Source organism: Herpailurus yagouaroundi, unplaced genomic scaffold (genome assembly GCF_014898765.1).
Source record: "Herpailurus yagouaroundi ecotype Mexico unplaced genomic scaffold, PumYag 160, whole genome shotgun sequence".
NCBI classification, from domain to species: domain Eukaryota; kingdom Metazoa; phylum Chordata; class Mammalia; order Carnivora; family Felidae; genus Herpailurus; species Herpailurus yagouaroundi.
The window spans coordinates 7,194,560-7,206,269 of NW_024412401.1; the positions used below are offsets into that span (position 1 = coordinate 7,194,560).

The following is an 11,710-nucleotide window of genomic DNA, read 5'->3' on the forward strand; positions in this document are numbered from 1 at the left end:
AAAATAAAATAAAATAAAATAAAATAAAATAAAATAAAATAAAATAAAATAAAATTAGTCATCAGAGAACGAGAGCCCTCATGCCATTGAAAAGGTCCTTACAAAGTGCTCCTGACCACAGACACTGCTGGAAAACTAAAAGATGCTAGAGACAACAACCAAACCCAAGGGGTTCGCTGCTGGGCATGCATCAAATTGACCACAACCCAAGGATGTATTGAAAGCAAGGAACTTTATATTCCTTGTTACAAGTAACCCTAGGGAGAGAGTTCTCAAAGCACTGGCTTCTTGAGGGGTTAGTACAGGAAGCTTTTCTTCTGTGTGTGAGGGGCGGGGGTAGGGAGCTTGAGTAAGCATTTCGGTTCAATTACGTCAACATGCTAGTGCATACGTCTGTAGCGGCCAAGGGCAGGCTGCTCCAAGATGGGACACATTGGCACCAAGACTGATTTAAAACAGCCTCATCTGAATTCTTTTCTTTTGCTAATCATTTTCTTGCCCCCACCTTCCATCTGTAAAAACCTTCCATTTTGGACAACTCTTCAGAGTACCTCTCTAACTTGCTAGATGGGATGCTGCCTAATTTGAATTATTTAATACAGCCAGTTAGAGGGCGCATGGGAGGCTCAGTCCGTTAAGCATTGGACTCTTGATTTCAACTCAGGTCATGATCTCACTGTTCGGTTTGTGAAATGGAGCCCTGCTTCAGGCTCTACACTGACAGTGGGGAGCCTGCTTGGAATTCCCTCTTCTTTTCCCTCTATCCCTCCCCTGCTTGCACGCTCTCTCGAAATTAATTAATTAATTTCAATAAATAAATAAAATAAAAATAAAAAATAAAGCCAGTTAGATCTTCAAATTACCTTGGTTGAATTTTGTTATATAACAGTATGTACTCAAGAGAAATGAAAACATATGACCACACAAAAACTTGGATATGAATGATCATGTAGCAGTTTTCATAACTGTAAAAACTGGAAATACCCCCAATCTCCATCAACTGGAGAATGAACAAACAAAATGCAGTCATCCACATTCATACAATGGAATATCATTCAACAACAAAAATAAAGTACTAATAGATGCTACAATATGGAAAACTATGAAAACTACACTAAGAGAAAGAAACCAGATGTTTTCAAAACTAGGCATTACATGATTCCGTTTACGTGAAATTTCTAGAGAAGGAAAATGTATAGAGACAGAAAGCAGAAGAGTTGTCGCCTGGGTCTCAGGGTGGGAGCAGAGATTGACTACCAACAGAGACAACGGAACTTATGGGGATAGTGGAAATATTCTAAAACTTGAGTTGTGGTGATGGAATTGTACACTTATGTACAATGGATGAATTTTACAATATGTAAATTATACCTCAATAAAGCTTTTTTAAGTACAAAAAAAAATCCCTTCCAAAAAGTCCCCTTTAGTAACATTATCAAATTATTATTATTATTCAGTTTTGAATGATTTAGGTCAATATTTCTCTCATTTCCAAACCAGGTGGCAGATATTGAACACATGCATTTATTGGTCTCTTTCTAAAGTGAGATTAACGAGATGAGAAGACAAGGACAAAGATGGTATAAGAGATAATAAAATCAAATTTGAGGAAGCAGAAAAGCACAAGGAAGCATGCTAACTGAAATCCTTATCCAGCAATGGCAAAAGCCAAGAAGCATTATTTTTACCACAGAACGTCCAAAATATTCAAGAATTGGCAGCATCAGTGAGAGTAAAAATTACACTAAATAAAGGATGATTGGCTGAAGATCTATTTAAGAAGCGATGAGACCCACAGATACCTTCATTCCACACAGCTGAGCAACTGTCCCTCTCCTACCTAACAATCACCATTTTTATTTCCTGGAAAAAGTAAAACAGAGGGTCTCTGAAGTGGGGGGAACACCATGCACAGTGAGGACCAAAGTACCAGGAGGATTTTTTGTTTGTTTGTTTATTGAAAACAGGAGGATTTTTTTAAGTTTATTTTATTTTATTTTATTTTATTTTATTTTATTTTGAGAGAGAAAGAGAGAGCATGAGAGGGAGAGAGAGAATCCCAAGCACACTCTGGCTGTCAGCTCAGAGCCCAACTCAGGGCTTTATCTCATAAACTGTGAGATCATGACCTGAGCTGAAGTCAAGAGTCAGACACTGAACTGACTGAACCACCCAGGTGCCCCCAAAAGAGGAGGATTAAGCAAAGTCTCTCAACCAAATATTAGGACCCTAGCTTACTTCTCCCAGAATGACCAGAATGCTGTTTATCAGATTTATATTCGCCCTAGTCCAAAAGAACCTTGGGAGAAATCAAACCAGCCAGAGGACAGGTCTAAAGATGCAGGCAACAGAAGTTCCCTCAAATAACTGGCTCATCCAGATCACCCTTCAGTGAATCTCATAGTTTGCCAGTGCTACTCATAGGTTTCAAATAACGTGAAATAGGACTAGACAGCCAAAGATCACTAGATAACTGAGGAATGTTTCTAATGTGAAAAAAGAAAAACCAAATCAAAAGAACAATTCAGAAGAAACCAAGACTAAACAGAAATGAAAACTTTTTTAATATTACAAATATTCTCAGGAAGATAAAAGATATTTAATCCAAGAAAATAACTTTATATTTTTAAAGGAACAATCATAATGAGAAATAGCCTATGGAGGGACTCAATAGATTGACCATTCGACTCTTGATTTCGGCTCAGGCCATTATCTCACAGTCATGGGACTAAGCCCCACATTGGGCTCCTCACTGAGTGTGAGCCTGCTTGAGATTCTCTCTCTCCTTCTGCCCCTCCGCCCTGATCACATGCGCTCTCTCTCTCTCTCTCTCTCTCTCTCTCTCTCTCTCTCTCAACTAAAATTTTAAGGGGTACCTGCGTGGCTCAGTCGGTTAAGCATCCGACTTTGGCTCAGGTGCTGGAAAAACTGGAGAGCAACATGCAGAAGAATGAACCTGGACCACTTTCTTACACCATTCACAAAAATAAACTCAAAATGGATGAAAGACCTCAATGTAAGACAGGAAGCCATCAAAATCCTTGAGGAGAAAGCAGGCAAAAACTTCTGTAATCTTGGCCGCAGCAACTTCTTACTCAACACGTCTCTGGAGACAAGGGAAACAAAAGCAAAAATGAATTACGGGGACCTCATCAAAATAAAAGCTAGTGCACAACAAAGGAAAAAATCAGCAAAACTAAAAGGCAACCGACAGAATGGGAGAAGATATTTGCAAATGACATATCAGATAAAGGGTTAGTATCCAAAATCTATAAAGAAATTATCAAACTCAACACCCAAAAAATAAATAATCCACTGAAGAAATGGGCAAAAGACATGAATAGACACTTCTCCAAGGAAGACATCCAGATGGCCAACCAACACATGAGAAAATGCTCAACGTCACTCATCATCAGGGAAATACAAATCAAAACCACAATGAGATACCACCTCACACCTGTCAGAATGGCTAACATTAAGAACTCAGGCAACAACAGATGTTAGCGAGGATGTGGAGAAAGAGGATCGCTTTTGCATTGTTGGTGGGAATGCAAGCTGGTGCAGCCACTCTGGAAAACAGTATGGGGGTTCCTCAAAAAACTAAAAATAGAACTACCCTACGACCCAGCAATTGCACTACTAGGCATTTATCCAAGGGATACAGGTGTGCTGTTTCAAGGGACACATGCACCGCCATGTTTATAGCAGCACTATCAACAATAGCCAAAGTATGGAAAGAGCCCAAATGTCCATTGATGGATGAATGGATAAAGAAGATGTGGTATATATATATAATGGAGTATTACTCGGCAATCAAAAAGAATGAAATCTTGCCATTTGCAACTACACGGGTGGAACTGGAGGGTATTATGCTAAGTGAAATTAGTCAGAGAAAGACAAAAATCATATGACTTCACTCATATAAGGATTTTAAGAGACAAAACAGATGAACGTAAGGGAAGGGAAACAAAAATAATATAAAAACAGGGAGGGGGACAAAACAGAAGAGACTCATAAATATGGAGAACAAACTGAGGGTTACGGGAGGTTACTAACTAGGGGCATGGGCTAAATGGGTAGGGGGCACTAAAGAATCTACTCCCAAAATCATTGTTGCACTGTATGCTAACTAACTTGGATGTAAATAAAAAATAAATAAATTTTTTAAAAAGAAGGTCACTACCTAATGCTACAAGGGTCAACTCGAAAGGAAGACATAAAAATTATGAATACATATACATACAACATTGAAGCACCTAAGTATGTAAAACAAATATTAACGAACCTGAAAGGAGAAATTGACAGCAATACAATAATAGTAGGCTTCATGCCCTGCTTGCAATAATAGAACATCCAGACAGAAAAATCAGTAAAAAGTGGACTAGAACACAGTGTGCAGCAAGCAGACATCTACACTATGGACCTAATAGACATCTACAAAATTCTTCACCCAGCAGCAGAATACACATTCCTCTCAAGCGTACTGGGGTAGATCACATGTTAGGTCACAAACAAGCCTTAACAAAGTTAAGATCAAAATCATACCATGTATCTCTTCTGATCACAATGAAATAAAACTAGGAGTCAATAACAGCAAGAAAATGGAAAATTCACAAGTACACAGAAACTGAGTAACACACTCTTGAATAAACACTGGGTCAAACGGGAAATCAAAAGGGAATTCAAAAACTATCTTGAGACAAACGAAAGCAAAACACAACTTACCAAACCTTATGTAGTGAAAGCAATACTAAGAGGGAAGTTTATAGTGATAAACACGTATATTTAAAAAGATCTGAAATAAACAACCTACAGTGTCACACCTCAAGGAACTAGAAGAAAGAATAAACTAAATCAAGTTAGCAAAAGGAAAGAAAGAATAAAGATCAGAGCAGAAGTTAAACAAATAGAGAATAGGGGAGAAAAGGCAACAAAACTAAAAGTCGTTTTTTTTTTTTGAAAAAATAAAAGCGGCAAAAATAAAAAATTTAAAAAATTTAAAAATAAATAAAACCGGCAAACATTTAGCTAGACTAAGAATAAAAGAAGACTCAAAATCAGAAATGAAAAAGGAGACATTACAATGCCTGTCTCAGAAACGAAAAAGGATCATTAGGGACTATTATGAACAATTATATTCATGCAAATTGGATGACCTAGAAGAAGTGGATAAATTCCTAGACGCATACAACCTACCAAAGATGAATCAATAAAAATAGGAAGCCTGAACAGGACAGTAACAAATTATTAAGGAGGCTGAAGTAGCAAATACCTCCCAAAAAAGAAAAACCCAGGACCAGATGGTTTTACTGCTGAATATTACCAAAGATTCCAATAAGAAGTAATGCCAGTCTTTCTTAAAATTTTCCAAGAAATAAAAGGAAAGGAAATACTTGCAAATTTATTTTATGAGTATCACCTTGATACCAAAGCCAGATAAAGTCACCACTAGGGGAAAGAAAAAAAACAAAACAAAAAACTATAGGCCAGTAGCTCTGATGAACACAGATGCAAAACCCCTCAATAAAATGCTAGCAAACCAAATTCATAACCATGTCAAGAAGATTATACACCATGACCAACTGTGATTTATTGCTGGGATGCAATGTTATCTTCACATATGCAAATCAATCAATATGATAGACCACATTTGAATGAATTATAAACAGAATGAAAGATAAAACCCACATGATGTTTTCAATAGGCACCAAAAGAGCATTTGACAAAGTTCAACATCCATTTGTGATGAAAACGCTGAACAAAATAAGTGCAAAAGGAAACTTCCTCAATACAACAAAGGCCATTTGTGAAAAGTCACACCTAACATCATAAGCAGTAGGGAAAAATTGAAAGCTTTTCCTCTAAAATCTGGTAGAAGGCAAGGATGCCCACTCTTGCTCCTTCTGTTCAACAAAATACAGCCTGTACTAGCAAAAGCAATCAGAACAACAGCAACAAAAAAGTGGGAGGTATGGAATAAAAGGTATCCAAAGCAGAAATAAAGAAATAAAATTATCACTGTTTGCAGATGACATGATCCTCTGTGTAGAAAACTCTAAAGACTTCACACACACACACAACACATTAGAACTAATAAATTTACTGAAATTGCAGAATACAAAATCAACATACAAAATGAGTTACACATTTTTTTTTCAAGTTGGCATCACACCTAGCACAGAGCCCAACACAGGACTTGAACTCATGACTCTGAGATCAAGACCCTGAGATTAAGAGTCAGACAATTTTTTTTAATGTTTATTTATTTTGGGGAGAGAGAGAGAGAGAGAGAGAGAGAGAGAGAGAGAGAGAGCAGGGGAGGGGCAGTGAGAGGGAGACACAGAATCCAAAGCAGACTCCAGGCTCTGAGCTAACAGCAGAGAGCCCGATGCATGGCTGGAACCCACGAACCGTGAGATCATGACCTGAGCCAAAGTCGGATGCTTAACCGACTGAGCCACCCAGGCACCCCTCCCACCATTTAGTTTTAACCGACATTAATATTTTGTATAGATATCTGTTCTGTTGTCTTTTTTTTTAATTATTTTTAATGTTTTTATTTATTTTTGAGAGAGAGAGAGCAAGCAAGCAGGGGAGGGGCAGAGAGTGAGGGAGACACAGAATGGGAAGCAGGCTCCAGGCTCTGAGCTGTCAGCACAGAGCCCAAGGCAGGGCTCGAACTCATGAACCCTGAGATCACGATATGAGTGGAAGTCGGAAGCTCAACTGACTGAGCCACCCAGGTGCCCTAAGAGTCAGACACTTAACTAGGCCACCTAGGCACCCCACCCTGAGGTGATGGATGTTAACTAAACTTATTGCGGTAATCATTCGGTGATATATACATATATCAAATCATTATGTTGTATGCCTAAAACTAATACAGTGTTATATGTCAAGTATATGTCAGTAAAACTAGGGGAAAATACCATCACCACAATCCAACATAAATACTAGAACCATTTAAATAAATTGAATGCTAAAAATAAAAAACGTTCAGCTTCTCCAAGGGACAGCAGGAATTCTATTGTTGATATATTTTAGCTAAAATCTATGTTAATATCTGCTTGTAGAATATGGTGTCAGAGAACATTCTTGGTGTCTCATAAAACTGAAAGTGCGTTACGTTTAAACATAAAATCAAAATTAAATTTTAAAATTAAAAAAATGAAATGGTTTGTATATAGAATGAAATATCATTCAACCTTTAAAAAGGAGATCCTGTCATTTCCAACAACAAGGATAAACCTGGATGACATTATGCTGAGTGAAATAAGCTAGAAGCAGAAAAAAAGCTGCCACGATCTCGATTATGTAGAATCTTAAAAAGTCAAATACCTAGTAGCAGAGAGTAGAATGGTGGATAGCAGGCACAAGGAGGTGGAGGAAATGGGGAGATATTGGTCAAAGGGTACAAAGTTGCAGTTTTGTAGGATGAGTAAGTGTAGATCTCTAACCTACCACATGATGACAATACTATAGTTAGCAGTTAATACTACATCGGCGAACACTGAAAATGTGCTGAGAGGAGATATCAGGTGCTCTCACCACATAGAAACAATTATATGTTAGGTAGACTAAGGTAACCATTTCATTCTATCAAATCATGTTGTACACCTTAAATATGTACAATTTAGGGGCGCCTGGGTGGCTCAGTCTATTAAGCGTCCCTCTCATTGGCTCAAGTCATGATCTCATGGTTGGTTGAGTTCGAGCCCCCCATCGGACTCTGCGCTGGCAGTGCGGAGCTTTCTTGGGATTCTCGCTCTCCTTCTCTCTCTGCCCCTCCCCTGCTTGTGCTCTCTCTCTCTCTAGTAAATAAACTTAAAATGTTTTTTTAATACATTTTAAAATAAGTACAATGTATATTTCAAAAATAGACAAATTGCATTGCATCATTCAATAGACGTGTAAGTTGGTAAGCTTCCGTTTACTCACTTGGAAACAGGGTTGTTTATTCATAGGGTTATCGTGAGGATTGAGCTACTGCACGGGTTCTACATAGTAATTTCCTCGAGTTTTGGAATTCTGAAGTCGGAGGTTACCGGAAAAGCAGTTGTGAGAAAGGAACTTGCTTCCAAGCGGAAAAGGCACTAGCTGGGAATCAGTACATCTCTCAATAGGGATTTACTACCATCCCACTGTGTGGCACTGGGCAGTCACTTGACTTCCCCAAGTCTCACTTTCCTCATCTGTAGTGTTCATTCACCTTGCCCGGGTGCCCAGTAAACCAGGGAACCTGCGGAGGCCTCACTGGGCTGAGAGTCCGGCCCTCGTCCACTTCACCTGTCTTCAGCGGGGCCAACCCACGCCCCCAAGCACACCGCGCTCTGAAAGCGAGCTGTGGCTGCTGGCGAGTTTCGGCCACCAGATGGCAGCATCCTCCCAACCGACCGCACGCGTACACCTTGCAACCCTAAACCCTGTTTAAAAAGAAAACCGCGACACCGGGGTGCTGGGTTCCCCTTTCATTTTATCTTTCGGGGGTGCGCCCTGCTTGGTTTCATTAAAAGAGCAGCTTCTCAAAGCTCGTGGGGCAGTGACTGCGGTGCGCAGGCGCTCTCGCGAGATCGCCGCCGGAAGTGGGTGGCAGCCGGGACGCCGCGGCTCCGCTCTCCGGAAGGCGAGCTTTTCTGCGAAGCTTTGCAGCCGCCTCACCCAGGGCGCTCACCTCCGCGGGAGAGCTCGCCCCGCTGCGGCCTTTCCATCCCAGATCGCTCGCTTTCTGCCTTCCCGACTGCACAGCTGCGCGGCCCGGCCTGCGGAGACCCCGCAAGCCCCGACCCCGCCCTCCCTCCGCGCTGCAGTTAGGCCGCGCCCTGAGGCCCAGTCCGCGGCGGCTCCGGCGGGTGATGCCAAATACAGCCATGAAGAAAAAGGTGCTGTTGATGGGGAAGAGCGGGTCGGGGAAGACCAGCATGCGCTCGATTATCTTTGCAAATTATATCGCTCGCGACACCCGGCGCCTAGGTGCCACCATTGATGTGGAGCACTCCCACGTCCGATTTCTAGGCAACCTGGTGCTCAACCTGTGGGACTGTGGCGGTCAGGACACCTTCATGGAAAATTACTTCACCAGCCAGCGAGACAACATTTTCCGTAATGTCGAGGTTTTGATTTACGTGTTTGACGTGGAAAGCCGCGAACTGGAAAAGGATATGCATTATTACCAGTCGTGTCTGGAGGCCATCCTCCAGAACTCTCCGGATGCCAAAATCTTCTGCCTGGTGCACAAAATGGATCTGGTTCAGGAGGATCAGCGTGACCTGATTTTTAAAGAGCGGGAGGAAGACCTGAGGCGTTTGTCTCGCCCACTGGAATGCGCTTGTTTTCGAACCTCCATCTGGGACGAAACGCTCTACAAAGCCTGGTCCAGTATCGTCTACCAGCTGATTCCCAATGTTCAGCAGCTGGAGATGAACCTAAGGAATTTTGCCCAAATTATCGAGGCGGACGAAGTCCTGCTGTTCGAGAGAGCTACGTTCTTGGTCATTTCCCATTACCAGTGCAAAGAGCAGCGTGACGTCCACCGGTTTGAGAAGATCAGCAACATCATTAAGCAGTTCAAGCTGAGCTGCAGTAAATTGGCCGCTTCCTTCCAGAGCATGGAAGTTCGGAATTCTAACTTCGCCGCTTTTATCGACATCTTCACATCGAACACGTACGTGATGGTTGTTATGTCGGATCCGTCGATCCCTTCTGCGGCTACCCTGATCAACATTCGCAATGCCAGGAAACACTTTGAGAAGCTTGAGAGAGTGGATGGGCCCAAGCACAGCCTCCTTATGCGTTGAATGTTGCCAAATGCTCTTTCAGAAAATGCTGAAATTGCCTTCCCCCGCCCCCGCATCGGTGTTTTTTTTTTGTAATATTCATAATTGTCGTGTGCTTAAAGGTGGGCTTTGAAATGTGTGCTGCTTACTACTTCCATCTCTTTCTTCTCTACTCCCCCCACCCCCGCCCCGTCTTTAAACCTTGAACGCTATTTACTCAGCTATCCAGTAGACCTTCAAGATGGCCTTTCTGAAAAGTTGGTATGGTGTAACACTAAAGTAGGTGGTGTGTGTGCGTGTGCGTGTGTGTGTTCTGATTACCTGGTTATAATAGATATACACATTAAAGCCTTTACAGTATCTTCCTGTATTCCTTTCAAGATTGCAAAGATGGAATGTTACTATTTTATCAGCAAGGTATTAAAATGCATTTATAAATTCTTCTTGGCTTCGATCATGAATAAACATTCGCTGTTAGCAATTTAAAATACGGTCTTATTTGAAATAATTTGAAGGTGGTTAAAATGTAATGTAAACCTAAAGGTTCTGATTGCCCACAAGTGTTGCTTAACTGGTGAATTTAATTTTGTGATTGAGCTCCTGTCACCTTAGCGATATTTCACACCAGCTGTAAGCACAGCAATTAGAGTAGGGGCTCTGAGGCTACACCACCTAAGTTGAGTTTATTGTCTCATTTGTAAAATGTGGGTAAGGCTAGCACTATTTATAGCATTGTTTAAAAAAAAAAAAAAAGAAACTTAACCTGGAAAGCTTTTAGAATGGTGCCTTGGTGCCTGACACTATGTTGTGTCAACTGTGAATACCACCACCTGAGCCATTCTCTCTCTAAACGGCCCCCGATTACCTACTCCCAAATTACTAGACTGAGCCTAGCTAAATATCTGAGCCCTTACTAAATGCCAGATATTCTTAAAATATTTGATGCGTATTTTCTTCTTTAATCCACACAACCTGGGGCAAATTACTTTTAATCTCTTAATAGGCAAGAAAATGGATATGACCTTATTAAGGTCATACAGCTGAACCCAAGCGGTATTGCAGACCTATCCCTGTCCTAACCATTACTCCCCACTACTTCGTCCATTAACAGAAAAGTTAATCATAAAAATCCTAGATTTTCAATTGTACAATTGTATCCTCCATATAATCCCAATTTTACAGATGAAGTACGCCGCGGCCCAGTGAGTTAAGGGACTTCTCAATAGTGTTTCATTCACTACAGGCAAAATCACTTCCCCATCTTTATGTGGAAATTGGGTAATATTGAATCAGATTCTTAGATTACCAGTTTTTAGGAAAGGATTCCAAGGTTCCTAATTTGGACTGGCAGTGCAGCATAGTGAAATCAGAAAACACTTAAAACATCTTATTCCAGCTGCCTTTTAATGAAATCTGAGTGTTTTAGAGCCAAGACACCTCCGATCAACTCCTCTCACCTCTCATTTTAGAAATGAAGCATTACCTTTGTATACAGACATTAAATGTAAGTAATAGAGCTTTAGGATTTCCAAGGCTTTATAAACTTATTTTAACCCTTTATAGCAGCAGCTGTGGATGACAAAGTCCCTACCCATGAAGAGTAAGAAACTGTTCAGATATAAGTTATTAAACTCTTCTAATTGGGGCCTTTGGCAGTAAGTTAGTATAAAGACTCCAGATTTTAAAAACTCTTAAGGATAGATTTCCTTTTTAAAATCATTTTAAAATACACTTAGTAAATCTAATTAAAATGGCAGCAAAAAAAAATACTTTTACCTGAATCACTGATCTCGTTTCTTTTGTTGATCAAGTTACTGATACACCTTTATTTAAAAATTTTTAGTTTATTTTTGAGAGAGACACACAATGCAAGAGGGGGGAGGTGCAGAGAGAGAGAGACACAATCTGAAAGAGGATCCAGGCTCTGAGCTGTCAGC

At 40.6% G+C, this 11,710-nt stretch overlaps 1 protein-coding gene across 1 annotated transcript; it reads left to right on the forward strand.

Annotated features, from left to right (window-relative positions):
• The first annotated feature begins 8,575 nt into the window (after nt 1–8,575).
• On the forward strand, nt 8,576–10,261 carry RRAGA (Ras related GTP binding A). The gene has a single exon (XM_040481346.1). It carries the CDS (start codon nt 8,853–8,855, stop codon nt 9,792–9,794), a length of 942 nt encoding a protein of 313 aa, XP_040337280.1. The 5' UTR covers nt 8,576–8,852; the 3' UTR covers nt 9,795–10,261.
• The last annotated feature ends 1,449 nt before the right edge of the window (nt 10,262–11,710 follow it).

Coding starts and splice junctions, on each gene's coding strand:
- RRAGA (XM_040481346.1), top strand. CDS start 8,853: ATGCCAAATACAGCCATGAAGAAAAAGGTGCTGTTGATGGGGAAGAGC.